The sequence below is a fragment of the Heterodontus francisci genome, chromosome 1 (assembly GCF_036365525.1).
Source record: "Heterodontus francisci isolate sHetFra1 chromosome 1, sHetFra1.hap1, whole genome shotgun sequence".
In the NCBI taxonomy this organism is placed as follows: domain Eukaryota; kingdom Metazoa; phylum Chordata; class Chondrichthyes; order Heterodontiformes; family Heterodontidae; genus Heterodontus; species Heterodontus francisci.
In genome coordinates this window covers 75,753,265-75,771,475 of record NC_090371.1, presented here as the reverse complement: position 1 = coordinate 75,771,475, position 18,211 = coordinate 75,753,265, and the positions used below count along the sequence as shown (strand labels likewise).

The following is an 18,211-nucleotide window of genomic DNA, read 5'->3' as shown; positions in this document are numbered from 1 at the left end:
TCTTTTAGTGGTCTGTTGTCAGTTGGAATATCAACTTTTTCCACAAACTGTTTAATGTTTTACACATAGAGCAGAATTCTTCAGTTAAGCTTTCCTTAAACTATAGCCATGTTGTATCACTAACTGCTTCCCATTCCATCATTTGCTATTGTGGAACTTTAAAATGCTTTAAACACTGCATCACAATAATTATTAATTACTTCAAAACCTATAAATAAAAAACAGCACTTATTAATGTTATTAACTTTTAAACTACTTTATTTGTTCAAAGCTGAAATGTAACTGAAGGCGTTATTTCTGGAATTTTGTAGTCATGCTGCACTAAAAGTCTTTCCTATGATTGCATTAATTCCTGCTTGATGCTTTGATTCAGTCTACTGAATATGTTGAAGTTTTAGAATGTAGCTTCATTGTTGCTCATAATTGGTGAGACCTCTATGAATGTATATGTTAGAATATAGTTAGAAAATTTACATTTGAAGTAAATCTTCTGTGGTATTAAATATTTGCATTGCTCTATAATTTGTACTGTTCACACACAATGAGCTCATTCCAAAAAAAAGCAACTCTTGTAGCTTCCTTTTAGTAATTCTGTATGGTTCCATTTTGTAGCTTTTATCATTGGCTATTGCCAATTCCACAGCCTTGCTTCAATTTGGTGTCATTCTCCACATAGAACTGGATCCAGTGGTGCAGTGCATCACTAACTTTTACCAAAATAAAATTCTAAATTGCAGCAGTGATACGAATGCTATAATTGGCCTCAGCACCTCGGTAAATATCAGTCAGGATTCCTATTCCTAATTGTTATCCAATGGCCTTGCTGGAAATTTGTGTATGTGAACATTAAGTGACGTTGGATTGGGTTCAACTCTAAAGCACTACAATAACATGTTGGTATTTATTGATCAGGTTTGCATGTTAATAGGCACTTGAATGAGGTACCTGCATTTACAGAGTTATGTCTGCGCAACAGTCAGTGTTTCCTTTGGGATTATGGGTGAGAAAAATAGATAAATTCTGGTTATAAATGTTAAAATGAGCCCACAGGATCTTTTAAGTAATCCAGATCTATCTCTGCATTCTGATTATCATTGGGTTGTGCTCTCTGATTAACAGATAACAAGGTTAATTTCTGCTCTTAATTCCCACCAGATTATTTCCCCCCCATTCTTTTCAAATCTTAAAAAAACCATGGGCACTTTTCCTCAGTTAAATAACATGTCCTTATTAGAATATTTATTTTCCTCTTGCAACAAGTCAAGGAAATGGAAGGAAAAGTGGGATTCCAGTGAACTAGAGAGTCAAAAAAGCAATGGGAGACAAAAAGTAGTAAGGGATGCAAAAAGGGAATATGAACAAAACCTTGTAAGAGGTATCTCAGCTAACAGTAAAGGTTTTTGTAAATATATTAACAGAAAGCAAATGGTAAGGAAGAATGAGCCTATTAAAGATGTAGGTGATACTATAACAAATAACTAGGAAATGGTAGATATGTTAGATTAATATTTTATATTTGTTTTCATCGTGGAAGAAAGGACAGAAGGCCAGCGGTACAAAAGGGATCTTTTTTTTTAAAAAGTTGAGCAGGAACTTAGTGGATTTAATAGAAGTAAAACAATGGTAATGTGAAAATAATGTGATTCAAGGTAGACAAATCTTCAGAACTGGATGCTTGTCATCCTAAGATATTATAAGAACCAGGTGCAGAAATTGCAGATGTGTTAGTTATAATTCTGCAAAGCTTTCTAGGTCTATGAATTGTGCCTTTGGATTTAAATGGATGCAAATGTCACTGTCATTTAAGACAGGAGTTGGTGGAGGGGAAGAAACTAGGGGCTGAAATTTATACTCCCATCACTGAAAGTGTGGGCCACTTGTTGTGGAGCTGCCGCAAGTATTTAGCACGACAGCTCATTTAAATAGTCAGGGCGGACCGGCGCACACACCGCCCCCCACACCCCCTCCCCGATGTCGTGGAGGGGGCAGGCTGCCCGTCCTCAGCAATGGCGGCAGCTGCCTCTGCGCAGGCGCCATTTGTAAAGGCCTTCAAGCCCTACCATTCAATTTAAATATTTAAAGAAACGGGCAATAAAAAAATGTAAATACATTTAATTTGTCCCTCGCCCACTCTTTTTTCCCCCCCCCCCCCCCCCCCCAATAACCATAAAATTAATCACTTGTCCTCTTCCCCCCCCAAAACACTTCCCTTGCCCACCTGGCCTTACCCCACCCCCCCCACCAAAGTACATAAACTTTAAACTGTAACCCTCCCACCATCCCCTGCATCAATATTACTTTGACCCCGCTACCCACCCCACCCATCCCACTGCACTTTGAAACTTACCTGCTGCCCCCTCCCCACCAGTGTTCCGTCTTGGTTTCCTGGACGGGGGATCTGAAGGCGTGGGAGTGCCAGCCAGGAGCACTAATATCGCATCGGGACAAACAGCGGGAATGTAAAGCTAATTAATTCAGTAATTTAAATTTATTTCAATATGTTAATGGCGATTCTGTTGCTGAGTGGCGGGGGGCCCTGCATGAGACCTCGCCAGCAATATTGGGCTGAGCCCTCTTGGCATCGGGGTGGGTGGCGGCCCTCTCCCAGAGGCATTTTCCAGCACCTTTTTCCCCCCCCCCCCACAACCCCCTGCCATGACCCCTGACGTCAGGGGGGGTCTGTAAAATTCAGCCCACGAAACTACAGGCCTGTCAGTTTCAGTTGTGGGGAAGTTACTGGAATCTACCATTAGGGACAGAATGAACATTTGAACAAGTATGAGCTGATCAAAGCATAGATTTGTCTAACAAAGAAGGTGGACCGGGGAATGTCTATTGATGCAATCATGAATTTCCACAAGGCACATGAAAAGAATATAAGCAAAAATTAGAGCTCGTGGAGTTCAAGATAACCTTAGCATGTTGTCTCCTGCCCCTTCCCCGCCCCTCCTGCCACCCAACCAATTTTCAATCAGAGTACTGGTTGTCAGAATGTGGGAAGAAGTGTACCCTACGGATCTGTACTAGGGTCAGTTTTTCACCACACATATTAATGACTTGCATGAAGGAATAGGGAGGTTATATATAAAAGCTTTCAGATTACACTATATTAGGCACAGTAAATTGTGTGAATGGAAACACTACATGGTCTCCTGGTAAAAAGTTGCAACATGCTGCTATGCAGAGGGACCTAGGTAGGTGTCCTTGTGCATGAATCGCAGAAAGTTGGTCTGCAGGTACAGCAAGTAATTAGGAAGGCAAATGGAATTTTGTCCTTCATTGCTAAAGGGATTGAGTTTAAAAGCAGAGAGGTTATGTTGCAGCTGTATAAGGTACTGGTGCGGCCGCACCTGGAGTACTGTGTGCAGTTTTGGTCTCCTTACTTGAGAAAGGATATACTGGCACTGGAGAGGGTGCAGAGGAGGTTCACTAGGTTGATTCCGGAGTTGAGGGGGTTGGCTTATGAGGAGAGACTGAGTAGATTGGGATTATATTCATTGGAGTTCAGAAGAATGAGGGGGGATCTTATAGAAACATATAAAATCATGACGGGAATAGATAAGATACAAGTAGAGAGGATGTTTCCACTGGTAGGTGAAGCTAGGACAAGAGGGTATACCCTCAAGATTAGAGGGAGCAGATTTAGGACTGAATTAAGAAGGAACTTCTTCACCCAGAGGGTTGTTAATCTATGGAATTCCTTGCCCAGTGAAGTAGTTGATGCTTCTTCAGTAAACGTCTTTAAAGCTAAGGTAGATATCTTTTTGAACAATAAAGGAATTAAGGGATACGGTGGGAGCGCAGGTAAGTGGATCTGAGTCCACGAAAAGATCAGCCATGATCTTATTGAATGGCAAAGCAGGCTCGAGGGGCCGGACGGCCTACTCCTGCTCCTAGTTCTTATGATCTTATGATGATAATGACTCTATGATATACTAAGTGAGTGGGCAAAATTGTAGCAGATGGAGTTCAATGTAGGGAAGTGTGAGCTCATCCACTTTGGATCCAAGAAAGAAAAATCAGAATATTTTCTTAATTTTACTAGACTAGATACTGGAAGAGCAAGGGGATTCAGGTGTCCATGTACACATCACTAAACACTAATCCCTAAGTGCTAAAAGGGTTAATGTCGGTTATCTCAAAGGGGCTGGAATACAAAGGAGAAAAACTTGTGCTTCAGTTGTATAGAGCCTTGGTCAGACCTCATCTGGAGTACTGCGTTCAGTTTTGGCCACAGCACATCAGGAAGACTATATTAGTCTTGGAAGGAGTGCAGTGCCAATTCACCAGAATGATATCCGAACACAAAGGATTAGATTTTGAGGATAAGTTACATAGACTAGGTCCATTGATTCTCTTGAGTTACAGCCAAGCAGTGATCTAACCGAGGTCGTTAAAATGATAAAAGGCTGCCATGGAGTAGATACGGAGAAGCTATTTCCTTTGGGGGAATCCAGAACAAAGGGGTGCAATCTTAAAACTAGCAAAGCCATTCAGCAGTGAAAACACTTTTTCACACAGAAGGTAGTGGAAATATGGAATTCTCTCCCCCAAAAGATTGTAAATGCTGGATCAATTGAAATTTTCAAGACTGAGATTGACATATTAGGCAATTGTATCAAAGGATATTCATCAAAGATGAGGTACATGGAGTCAAGGTGCAGGTAAGCCATTATCTAATTGAATGCTGGAACAGGTAGGAGGTGCTGAATGACCCATTCCTGTTCCTAGAACATACGAATTAGGAGCAGAAGTAGGCCACTCAGCCCCTCGAACCTGTTCCGCCATTCAATAAGATCATGGCTGATCTGTTTGTGTCTTGAATTCCACATTCCCAGATACCCCCAGCTTCACATTTTCCCACATTATAGTCCATCTGCCAGATTTTTGCCCACTCTTGCAACCTATCTATATTAGTCTGCAATCTCCTTATGTCCTCTTCGCAACATACTTTCCTACCTATCTTTGTGCCATCTGCAAATTTAGCCACCAAGCCTTCGCTCCCCTCATCTAAGTCATTGATGTAAATTGTAAAAATGATAGGATTATTTTATTAAAAGATAAATTTCAATTGCTAAAAGTAAGTCAGTCTGGCATTGGATTTTTCTGATAGCAGCCACTAACAGTCCAGCTACTGTCTATGCTGCTGAGATCCATAATTTGGCAGCAGTTTGGTTTTATGTAATTATTCTCCCCACTCCCAGTTGGTAGCAGCAGAAAGTTGCTGAATCAGGGTGCAGGCAGGGAAAGGGGTAGGTTAGCAGTAATGCTGATTATGATCTGATTTTCGTGGCTGCCCAGAATTTTGATTTTAGTTTTGTTCCTTTTTGCTTGTGCCTGCCCCCAACTTTCCCAATATTCACCTTTTAATGAACGTGCTGACTTCTTCAGTTCAGGCCCAAAAGTGCCAGCTGCCCTCTAGTATGCAATTGCTGCAATTGTATAGAGTATAGTATAGAGACTGTACCCAGAGTATTGTGTACAGTTTTGGTCTCCTCATCTAAGGAAGGGTATAATTGCCAGAGAGGAAGCGCAAAGGAGGTTCACCAGACTAATCCCTGGGATGGTGGGATTGTCTTATGAGGAGAGATTGAGGAAACGCGGCCTGCATTTCTAGAGTTTCAAAGAATGAGAGGTGATCTCATTGAAATTTAGAAAATCTTTACTGGGCGGATGTAGATAGGATGTTTCCCCTGGCTGGTGAGACTAGAACCAGGAGACATAGTCTCAGAATAAGGGGTAGGTCATTTAAGCCTGAGATGAGGAGTAATTTCTTCACTCAGAGGGTGATGAATCTTAGGAATTCTCTACCCCAGAGAGCTGTGGAAGCTCAATCATTAAGCATGTTCAAGACAGAAATCAAGATATCTGGATACTAATGATATCAAGGGATATGGGGATAGCGTGGGAAAGTGGCATTGAGGTAGGTGATCAGCCATGATGTAATTGAATAGAGGAGTAGGTTTGGTGGGCTGAATGGCCTACTGCCTCTCCTATGTTCCTAGTAACTTGTTTAGCTAGTCTTCATGTCTGAATCACGACAGTGAGCGCTGGCAGGTTTTTCCGCTATGGAAGGCATTACAGCTGATCTTGTCAAGTATATTTTCCAGCAAGAATTACTTGGTAGTTATTAGGAACAGGGATACTGATTGAATTTTCTCCCATTGTAGCATGGGAAAGCTCAGGTTGCTTTTATCCCTCATCGTTGTGAAAAATGTCCAGAACACCTTAATGGGTGCGATTCATACCATGTTGAACCATTAATGTACTTTAGCAATTTATACTACAAATGACATACTGAAATTATCCGCATTAAGAAATGCCCAAAGTAGTAAGAATGTATTTTAAAAATTCTTTTGTATCTTGTAAATGCTTTAAAGCAACTTTAAAATGACTTAGTGATGCACCATCACTTTTGCATCAGAAATAACTGTACAATCTTTCAATACAAGTTAAATGTTTGCAATTTTTAAACATGAGCATCTAGTCCAGTTGGTTCTCTAAATATTGATTATCTTTGAACAATTTTGATTACAGATATGAAACTAGTCTGCTCCATTAGATTTTCAATCCACAACTTGTTTCTGGATGGTGCTCATTCCTAGTGCATCCTGAGTAAGGTGTCCAAAAGTGTGGCCAAATTGATATTTGTATCCTGGAAGTAAAATTAGAACATGACCAGAATTTGCATTAAACTTTCTTAAATGAATCTATTAAACCTTTTTATTTAGAAATGCATTCAACAGTTTAACCAAAATTGCAATGATGAAATGCCACTATTGGCTCAAACCTTCACCACCTTCTCAATATCAAGGCCCAATGGACAATAAAAAATAAATAAGTAATTCGTTTTGTTACTTCTATTAAGTTTTGTAGTATGTTCTATTAAGCATTTATACAGTTGGGGGCAATGTGACATTTAGAAAAGCAAAATACTGCGGATGTTAGAAACCTGAAATAAAAACAGCAAACGCTGGAAATTCTCAGTGGGTCTAGCAGCATCTGTGGAGTCATAGTCCTAGAGTTACTAAGGCACAGAAGGAAACCTTTTGGCCCATTTGTCTATGCCGGCTCTCCCTATAGCAATCCTGTCAGTGCTATTCCCCTGCTCTATCCCCATAGCCTTGTAAGTTTATTTCCCTCAAGTGTCCATCCAATTTCCTTTTGAAATCATTGGGCTGAATTTTATATGGCCCTTGGGCTGGGAATGGAGGTGGAAGGGGCATAAAATCAGGATGGGAGATGTCAGACCAAAAATCCAAAGTTGTTGCGTTCCATCCCAATGCTATCAATGGTGGCAAACATGGAGGGCATCAACGTGGTGGGCAGGCAATTAAGGTAGTTGTCATGCCCAGTAGAGACATATCATACTCCTACTTTTAAGATACAAACTTTATTCAAGGTGGACTCTTTAAAATTGACTTTACATTTTTTTTTAAAGTGGACAATGCTACAAAAGATGGCCGCTGATGGTCAGACAACCTGGCTTATGTATTCAAACACTGCCTCACTGTCTGTTAAGGGCAAAAGGATACATTCTAGACTAAGAGGTGTTACAACCATCCTGAAACTATCAAGAGACATTCCTAAATTGAATGGGTTCTTCCAAAGCAAAGAAGGTGTGAAGTAGCCACATCATAACAGGATTATACTTATCCAAACATTAATGGATGGCCTTAGATTCAACATCCTAGTCCATTGTGTGGTCACAACAGAAATGCTAATGGTAAATTGTGAGCTTAAAAGCTAACCCTTTGGAGAGAGAGAGGGAGATCACAAGAACATCATAGAAAAGCAGTCCAGCAGGGCAAGGAAGGAGCTCTGATGCTAATTCTACACTTCAACTTGCTGCAGCAGAGAACTGAAAGTGACCTACCACTTGCCAGTCTGAAATCTTAACCACCAGAAATCTACAACATTTCAACATGTCAAGACTACAAACAACCCAGGCCTGCGTCTTTAAAAGAGACTGTTTCACTTAGAAGATTCAACAGGTTTACCATAAACCCCTACCATATCTTAACCCTTACCCTTTGCCTTCTATCTATCTTCTCTTGACAGTGCATGTCAGAGTGAATGTGTGCATGAGTGGTGTTGCAAACATAATGGGGAATGAATATTATTCCATAAATAGTTAATCTTTTGTTTTAAACAACAAGAAAACCTGTCACTGTCTGTTTATTTGGCAAGTAAAACACTCGAGGGCTAACTCCAGCACTTTAAACAAAATACGATTGCTGGGTGGGGGAGGGCATTGGCAGTGAAGGCCGTGAACTTAGGGACAGGCCACCTAACATGGGTCTCATTCATCTAGGTTTAAGGGACCCCATTGAAGAGGTGGTGCAGCAGAGCGGGAGGGAGGTCCAGGCGCTGACAGCAGCACCACAACAACCTATGAGCCCACAGGAGGGTTAACATCGACCTCCAGATGGTGGAGAAGGGCCCAGAGGGGAAATCCAGCAGCCTCCTCCACGCAGAAGAAGCTATCCTCCAGAAAGGGTTTACCAGTCAAGGCTCAACTACCTATAGATGTCAAGAGACAGTGCCAATGAAGACTCCGCCTCTCCAGGGAGACTGTCACCCACCTGTGTGCTATGATGCAGGACGCACTGGTGCCACAGGGGTCTTAGTGGAAATCCAATGCCAGTACACTGAAAGTCACAAGGGCACTGAACTTCTACACCTCTGGATCATTCCAGGGATCCACTGCGACATGTGTCGGATCTCACAGTCAGCGGCCCATCTCGACATCAAGGAAGTCACTAATGCCCTTTTCCAAAGGGGCAGTGACTATGTGCACTTCCGCATGGATCCCGACTCTCAAGCTGAGATGGTCGTCGGGTTTAGGCCCATCGTTGGATTCCCCCAGGTGCAGAGTGTCATTGACTGCACGCGTGTGGCCATCAAGGCTCCTGCACACCAGCCAGGCCTTCAGCAAAAGGAAGGGCAGCAGTGGTGTAGTGGGAATGTCACTGGACTAGTAATCCAGAGACCCAGGCTAATGCTGTGGGTTCGAATCCCACCACACCAGATGGTGAAATTTGAATTCAACTAGTAAATCTGGAATTAAGAAAGCTAGTCTAATGGTGACCCTGAAACCATTGTCAATTGTTGTAAAAACCCATCTGGTTCACTAATGTCCTTTAGGGAAGGAAATCTGCTGGCCTTACCTAATCTAGCCTACATGTGACTCCAGACCCACAGCAATGCGGTTGCCTGTTAAATGCCTGCAGTTGTATCAAACCGCTACAAAGGCTAAGAAAAGGAATGAAACTGGATGGACCACCTAGCATCAACCTAGGCACTGGAAATGACAAAGGCAAACCCAGCCCTGTTGACCCTGCAAAATCCTCCTTACTAAGATTTGGGGGCTTGTGCCAAAGTTAGGAGAGCTGTCCCACAGACTAATCACGCAACAGCTTGACATAGCCATACTCATAAAATTATACCTTACAGACAATGTCCCAGACACCACCATCACAATCTCTGTGTGTGTCCTGTCCCACCGGTAGAACAGACCGACCAGAGGTGGTGGCACAGTGGCATACAGTCGAGAGGGAGTTGCCCTGGGAGTCCTCAACATTGACTCCAGACCCCATGAACTCTCACGGCATCAGATCAAACATGGGCAGGGAAAACCCCTGCTGATTACCACCTACCGCCTCCCACCCCCCTCAGCTGATGAATCAGTGCTTCTCCATGTTGAACACCACTTGGAAGAAGCACTGAGAGTGGCAAGGGCACAGAATGTACTCTGGGTAGGGAACTTCAATGTCCATCACCAAGAGTGGCTCGGTAGCACCACTACTGACTGAGCTGGCCGAGTCCTAAAGGACACAGCTGCCATACTGGCGCTGACGGATCCAACAAGAGGGAAAAACCTACTTCATCTCCTCCTCACCAATCTACCTGTCGCAGATACATCGGTCAGGTACAGCACTTCAGTATGCCCTGGCAAGGGTCTCACATATCGTGGTGGTCTGCTGTGCACTGCACAACCTGTCACTACAAAAGGGGCAGGTGTTGAACAATAAGGATATCGAGGAGCGTGATGCCTCCTTGGATGATAAGGATGCAGAGGAGGAAGAAGGCCAAGCGTTGCCAAATGAAGTACCCCAGGGACAACAGGAAAGACGCTCTCGCTCTCTGCCGTTGCCCTTTTATTCTCACCGCCTGACCTGAAACATTAACTCGGTTTCTCTCCCCATATATGCTGCCAGACCTGCTGAGAATCTCCAGCATTTTCTGTTTTGGTGACACATTTAGACAAGTGCTTAATGGTCCTGTGAGTGCAACTGTCTTGAGAATAAGGATAAAAATGCCCATAAATTCTGCCAAATGTCAAAGTGGGCAAAACAGTGCAAAAGTGATGTCAAAACTGGGGAAAGTCACACTGACTAGGTGGTAACTTTGAAGTTTGGGGTCAAGAGGAGAAGAAGATTAGAAATTTGTATTTATGCCTGACCTTAGCAACACAGTGGACCTCACTACATTTCACTTTGCTGAATTTGGACGAGAAGGACAATATAACTGAAGCAGCCGACTTGAAATAAACACGTGACATAATGACATAAGAATTAGGAGCAGGAGTAGGCCATTCAGCCCTCGAGCCTGTTCTGCCACTCAACAAGATCATGGCTGATCTGATTATGGCCTGAGCTCAACTAACTTGTCAGGGGTGTGTGAACCAAGAGGAAATACCAGAGAGGAATACAAAAGTAGACAGAATACTTGGGGAGATAGATAGCACCAGAGTAGACAATAGTAAGTTATTAGGTGATTATTAGTAAGGGAGAAGGTAATAAAGTCTAAATCAGGGTTAATGTGCATGTATGTGAATGCATGGAGTGTTGCTAATAAGATTGCTGAGTTACAGGTGCAGATTGACATGTGGAAATATGATGTTGTGGCTATAACGAAGACCTGGCTCAAAGAAGGGCAGGACTGGGTGTTAAATATTCCTGGAGACAAGGTGTTAAGGAAAGATAGGAAAGGGAAAAAAGAGGGAGGGGTAGCAGTATTGATTAAGGAGAGGATTGCAGTGCTGGAGAAAAAGGAAGTCCCAGAGGGGTCGAGGACAGAATCAATTTGGCTAGAACTAAGGAACAAAAAGGTGCAGTTACAATGCTCAGTGATGTCTATAGGCCACAAGCTAGTGGGAAGGACGTGGAGGTACAAATTTGCAAGGAAATTACAGAGAGGTGCAAACATTATAGGGTGCAAAATTAATGGAGGACTTTAATTATCCAAACACAGACTGCGGTAGGAGTAGTGTAAGGGGAATGAGGGGTAAGAGTCCTAGAGTGTGTTTAGGAAATTTTTCTCCAGCAGTATGTTGCTAGTCCAACGGGAAAGGAGGCATTGCTGGACCTGGTTCTTGGGGATGAGGTGGGCCAAATGGATCAAGTGTCAGTAGGAGGACATTTAGGGGATAGTGATCATTGTATCATAAGGTTTAGGCTGACTATGGAAAAGGAGAAAGAACGATCCAGGGTAAGAATAATTAACTGAAGGAAAGCCTCAGGGTAAGAATGGATCTGGGATGAATAAACTGGAGTTAAAGGTTGACAGGACAAATGACAGCTACCTTCAAAGGAGAGATAGTTCGAGCACAGTCGAGGTATGTCCGCTGAAAGGGGAAAGGTGGGGTAATCAAATCCAGAGCTCACTGGACAACAAAAGAGATAGACAGTAAGATAAAGAAGAAAAAGTGTGCTTACGACAGATGCCAGATAGAAAATACTATCAAGAACCAGGCTGGATATAGAAGGTCCAGAGGGGAAGTGAAAAAGCAAACAAGAGAAGCAAAGAGAGAGTATGAAAAGAGATTGGCAGTTAACATAACAGGGAATCCCAAAGTTTTCCATAGACATATGAATAGTAAAAGGGTGGTAAAAGGAGGAGTAGGGCCGATTAGGGACCAAAAAGGGGATTTGCGCATGGAGGCAGAGAGCATAGCTGAGGTATTAAATGAATACTTTACATCTGTCTTTACTAAGGAAGAAGATGCAACTCAGGCAATGGTGAAAAAGGAGGTAATTCAGACAATAGAAGGGTTTAAAACTGATCAGGAGGAAGGATTGGATAGACTGTCTGTACTTAAAGTGGAAAAGGCACCAGGACCAGTTGAGATGCATCCAAGGATACTGAGGGAAGGGAGGGTAGAAATCACAGAGGCACTGTCCATAATTTTTCAGTCTTCCTTAGACTTGGGGGTGGTGCCAGAGGACTGGAGCATTGCAAACGTTACACCCTTGTTCAAAAAATGGGTGTAAAGTTAAGCCCAGCAACCACAGGCCAGTCAGTGGGGAAACTTCTAGAAAGAATAATTCGGGACAAAATTAATAGTCACATGGACGAATGCAGGTTAATTAAAGAAAGCCAGCATTGATTTCTTAAGGGAAAATCATGTTGAACTAACTTGCTGGAGTTTTGTGAAGAGGTAACAGAGAGGGTTGGCGAGGGCAATGCTGTTGATGTGGTGTACATGGACTTCCAAAAAGCATTTGATAAAATGCTGCAAAACAGACTTGTGAGCAAAGTTATAGCTCATGGAATAAACGAGACAGTAGCAACATGAATACAGAATTGGCTGAGTGACAGGAAACAAGGAGTAGTGGTTAATGGATGCTTTTCGGGCTGGAGGAAGGTTTGTAGTGGAGTTCCCCAGGGGTCAGTGTTGGGACCCTTGCTTTTCCTGATATATATTAATGACCTAGACCTTGGTGTACAGGGCACAATTTCAAAATTTGCAGGAGATACAAAACTTGGAAGCATTGTGAACTGTGAGGAGGATAGTGTAGAACTTCAAAAGGACATAGACAAGTTGGTGGAATGTGTGGACAGGTGGCAGATGAAGTTCAATGCGGAGAAAAGTGAAGTGATTCTTTTTGGTAGGAAGAACATGGAGAAACAATATAAAATAAAGGGTACAATTCTAAAGGGGGTGCAGGAGCAGAGGGACCTGTGTGTATATGTGCATAAGTCATTAAAGGTGGCAGGACAGGTTTAGAGAGTGGTTAATAAAGTATACAGTACAGGCTTTATTGATAGGCACATAGAGTACAAGAGCAAGGAGGTTATGTTGAACTTGTTTAATACACTAGTTCGACCTCAGCTGGAGTATTGCGTCCAGTTTAGGGCATCGCACTTTAGGAAGGATATGAAAGCTTTAGGGTACAGAAAAGATTCATGAGAATGGTTCCAGGGATGAGGAACTTCAGTTATGAAGATAGATTGGAGAAGCTGGGACTGTTTTCCTTGAAGAGAAGGCTGAGAGGTGATTTGATAGAGGTATTCAAAATGATGAGGGGTCTGGACAGAGAAGATAGGGAGAAACTGTTCCCACTCGTGAAAGGATTGAGAACGAGAGGACACATATTTAGAGTAACTGGTAAAAGAAGTAAAAGAAACATGAGGAAAAACTTTTTCAAACTACGAGTGGTTAAGGTCTGGAATGCGCTGCCTGAGAGTGTGGTGGAGGCAGGTTCAATTCAGGCATTCAAAAAGGAAATAGACAGTTATATGAAAAGAAAGAATGTGCAGGGTTACAGGGAGAAGGTGGGGGAATGGCACTAGGTGAAATGCTATTTAGGAGAGCTGGTGCAGATATGATGGGCTGAATGGCCTTCTTCTGCGTTGTAACAATTCTGTGATTCTGTGATTCCTCCCTGCTCCCCATAATCCTTGTCTCCCTTGTAGATCAAAAATCTGTCTAACTCAGCCTTGAATATATTCAATGACCCAGCCTCCACTGCTCTCTGGGGTAGAGAATTCCAAAGATTAATGACCCTCTGAGAGAAGAAATTCCTCCATCTTTAAATAGGAGACCCCTTATTTTGAAACTGTGCCCCCTAGTTCTAGATATCTCCACGAAGGGAAGCATACTCTCAGCATAGACCCTGTGACAGGAATCTTGTATCAACTATCACTGAATCCGTATTTGGATTATCAAAGTAAATGCTTGGGAGATGGTCATGACAATGTGAATGACTCTGGACCTCAAAGCACTGTCTGCTCTGATCACAATCAGCAGGGAGTGCTTCAGTTTTCCCAGTTCTTCCAGTGATCCAATTTAAACAAGATATGCTTTCTTGTTGGGTTACGCTAATCAAATATTTTCAAATAAAAGAAAACAAAGCTACATGACTGGCAAAGGATTCAAATACCAAGAGACAGAAGTTATAACATTTGGAAGTTAGTGTTAAGAATGGTCATCCCACAGAAGTCTTAATTAACAGAATATTTTTGAAATAAGTTATCAAGGAAGGTCATTGGTGAAGAGTATGAATGGGTTCAAGAGGCAATCAGATGTATATCTTGGGAAAGGATTTAGGGGTATGAAGAAAAGATAGTCAGGGAGTTGAGATTTATCAAGGAATGAACTTGTTAGTCCCAATAGCGTTTTCTTGTTTGTTTAAAAAAACATATTCTTCGGATGTGTTGGTATTCCTTTCTCTACTTTGCACTAATGAGTAAAATGTAGATTCACACCCTGATGTATTCTTAATTTCAGCCTGGTCTTGTGGTGGAAGATAGCAAGTGGAGGTGAAACTATTCCTTAAACAAGGGATTCTCACCTAGGGTCCCCTTGGGGTCCACCAGTGGGTTTCAAAGGATCAGTTGCTGCCACTGCTGCTGCCCTGTGGCTCCTCCCAACAACATCAATTTGGCATAGTGTTTCAGTATTCTGATCAAAGGTCACAGACCTGAAACATTGGCTGGAATTTTACAGCCCCACCACCCCCACCCCCCCAACGAGTGGGCTGGTGCCGGGATCCGTAAAATTGAGTGGGAAGCGGGGAGTGCCATTCCCGATGCCTTCCCGCCCCCACTGCAATTTTACGCAGGGCGGTGGCAGCGGGAAAAGCCCCGCCCACCACAGTCCAATCAAGGCCCGTAAGTGGCCAATTAACTGGTACTTAAGGTCCTATTCCCGCCACTACTGGTATTTTACCAGCGGTGGCTGGGTGGCAATGGCCCCCAGAATGCTGCCAGGTAAAACCTGGCAGCCCTCTTGTGGGCTGGTGGGGTGCCCTCCTGATCAGGCACTCTATGCCTCACAGAGGGTCTCCACTACAGCCCAACCACCCTCACTGTACAACACTCCCGCTAACCTCCTAACCGACCCCCCTTGCCTTGCCAGAACCTGACTGATTGTTCCAAAAACATACCTTCTTTCCGGGGCCATTGTCCCTCTTGCTGCCGTTGGCTGCGTGTAGTCCCAGCAGTGGCGATCACTCCCGGTGGCACTGCTGGGACTGAGAGTTGCCGGCTTGCTGATTGGCCGGAACATTAGGTGGGACTTCCTGTGTCAGAGGGGTGGAAGTCCTGCCCAAGGCCAATTAAGGGCGTGGGAAACGAAAAATCCTGGTGTGGCTCCCCAGGCCCGATGGAGGCGGGGTTTGCCCATGACTTTTTGAGCGATGGGCAGGGCATCCCGCCCAATGTAAAATTCCGACTAACTCTGTTTCTCTCTCCACAGATGCTGCCAGACCTGCTGAGTAGTTTCAGTTTTTATTTCAGATTTCCAGCATCCACTGTGTTTTGATTTTGTACCATCAATCTAGCCCACAGATCGGCTCAGCTCCTATTGACTGCTGATGAGCAGTCCTATGACGAGAGATTGGGAAACTGGGCCTGTATTCTCTAGAGTTTGGAAGAATGCGAGGTGATCTCATTGAAACCTACAAAATACTTAAAGGGATAGACAGGGTCAATGCAGGTAAGATGTTTCCCTTGGTTCAATGAGTCTAGAACCAAGGGACACCACGTCGGACAGAGATGAGGAGAAATTTCTTTACTCAGAGGGTTGTAAATCTTTGGAATTCTCTACCCCAGAGGGCCTTGGAAGCTCTGTCATTGAGTATGTTTAAAGCAGAGATTGACAGATTTCTAAATACCAATGACATAAGGAGATTTGAGGATAGTGTGGGAAAAAGACATTGAAGTGGATGATCAGTCATGATCATATTGAATGGCAGGGCAGGCTCAATGGCCTGAATGGCCTACTCCTGCCCCTATGTTCCTATCACAGTCAGCATCATTCTAGTCGTTACCCATCTGTTATCTCCCCTATCTCTCATGAGTCAATTCATTTCCAAAGTTCAACAGTAAAATTAAAATGCTAACAATATTTTTAATAGCTCATATACTTCATACTTTAATATTTCACTGTTTAGATCCAATAACAAAATGTAATTTTATGACTGTGGGATGTTTGATTTATTACCATTCTCTCTCAACACTCAACCTCCTTTCCCTGTGCTTCGGGAAGGCACGAGCCGAGTGTTCTGTTTGAATGACTGGTGCGCACAAGGATAGAATTTTCGATAGAGGGACATCTCTGGGTAACGGAGACAGCGAGGGCTCCGGGTATTGTAGACGGCGAGGGCTCCGGGTATTGGAGACGGCGAGGGCTGTGGTTATCGGAGACTGGGACGTCTCCGGGTGTCCGAGACAGAGAGGGCTCCCTGTGAATGCTCTGATGAATACAGCACTGATTCTTCTGTAGCATTGAAAGTCTTGGTCTCATTCATTACAACCTATTTATGCGAAGCTGGATTTCAGCACTGACATCAATGAAAAGAAAGTACCAAGTTAGGATGAACATTAACCATGACATGCACATGTGCTTGTCGAAGATACCTCCATGCCTTGATAGAATTGTTGCTCAGCACCAGCAACAAGTTTCACATTGTGGAAGTAAAACAAAAATAATATTTATTATTCATTGTATAATTAATTTTTATACAGAAAAAAATACTTGTGATGCATTACAGGGGGTCCATGGAACTTTATAACATGGGTGGTGGTGTCTCAAAAGCAAATGGGTTGAGAACCCTTGCATAACACATAACGAAACATGAGAGAGCAACTGATTCCAGGCTAAGAATTTCTCAACTCCACTGTTTGGATGCATAAGACAAAGTCAGACATCCGGGAATCTGGCAATGGTGAAGGATAATTTAAGGTACTTAACGAGTCTGCATCTGAGTCTGGGTGGAGGAAGTGTGTGAACTTGTAAAGCAGGATTTCCCTCTTGAGTTTCTCTGGTTTTCAGGCAAGGGTGGGACTTTGGATGTGCCAGTGTCCTTTGCAGCAGGAATTTCCTGTACCCATGACCCCTGGCACTGGAAGAAATCCCCTTGAGAGCATGCCAACCATATTCAAATTAGACTGACCCTGGAAAACTGGCAGGTGGATATAATTCCTGACCCCTCAGTTTCAGAAGTGTATTCGCTGTATGGGACAAGCTAGGCTGTAATGTCATCTTAATGGATATCCTGCACAATTAATCTGTTTGTTGGGTAGAGGACTTAGAATGTGGAGTCAGTTTTTGTGTATTTTAACTTGTTAAATCTATGTTGCCTCTATTTGTTTCACTGGAACACTTCTTCTTCTTAGGCAGTCCCTCAGGATCGAGGATGACTTGCTTCCACTCTGGTTTAGTGTGCTCTAACATGGCTAACAAGTATGATGCACAAACCACAAACTCTACCACATGTGGAGCAGGTGGTGTTTGAAGACATTGATAAGTGAGTTACTTGGGGGGGCTATGTGCTCCTTCTACTGTCTGTACTTGGCTTCCACGTGCTCTCGTTGAGATCTGACGAAGTGCTCGGTACCTTCAGAATGCACTACTCCACTTTGAGTGGTCGAGGGACTCCCATGAGTCGGTAGGTATGTTGGATTTCTTCAGGGATGATTTGAGAATGTCACTAAAGTGTTTCCTCTGTCCTCCTTGGCATCTTTTGCTGCAGTGAAGTTCAGAGTAGAGCAGATGTTTCAGGAGCCTTGTGTCAGGCATGCGAGTGACATAGCCTACCCAGCAAAGCTGGTTTTGGGTGATTAGCACCTCGATGCTGGGAATGCTATCATTGGAACTATCATTGTGATGTGTGGTAAGGGAGTGGAGAATATGTAAGCAAGAAAGCTGTTGAAAGGAAAAATTTTGTTGCTGAGGCATCTCACACTTTGATGACCACCACAACTTCATAGGAACAGGAGTCGGCCATTTAGCCCCTTGAATTTGTTCTGCCATTCAATGAGATCATGACTGATCTTTGACTTAACTCCATATAGCCACCTTTGCCGCACATCTCTTAATACCTTTGGTTAATGAAAACCATCAATCAATCAACCTCAGTTTTAAAATTAACAACTGATCTAGCATGAATTGTCATTTACGGAAGAGAGTTCCAAACTTCTA

General features: G+C 43.2%; 1 protein-coding gene across 1 annotated transcript in view; it reads right to left on the bottom strand.

The window, feature by feature from the left end:
• Positions 1-2,675: 2,675 nt before the first annotated feature.
• cimip2b (ciliary microtubule inner protein 2B) overlaps positions 2,676-18,211 on the bottom strand; it is a 36,017-nt gene continuing 20,481 nt past the window's right edge. The window contains exon 6 of the mRNA XM_068032151.1: positions 2,676-6,655. Within this exon, the coding sequence (XP_067888252.1) occupies positions 6,567-6,655 (89 nt within the window). The 3' untranslated portion in view covers positions 2,676-6,566. The remainder of the gene's footprint in view (positions 6,656-18,211) is intronic.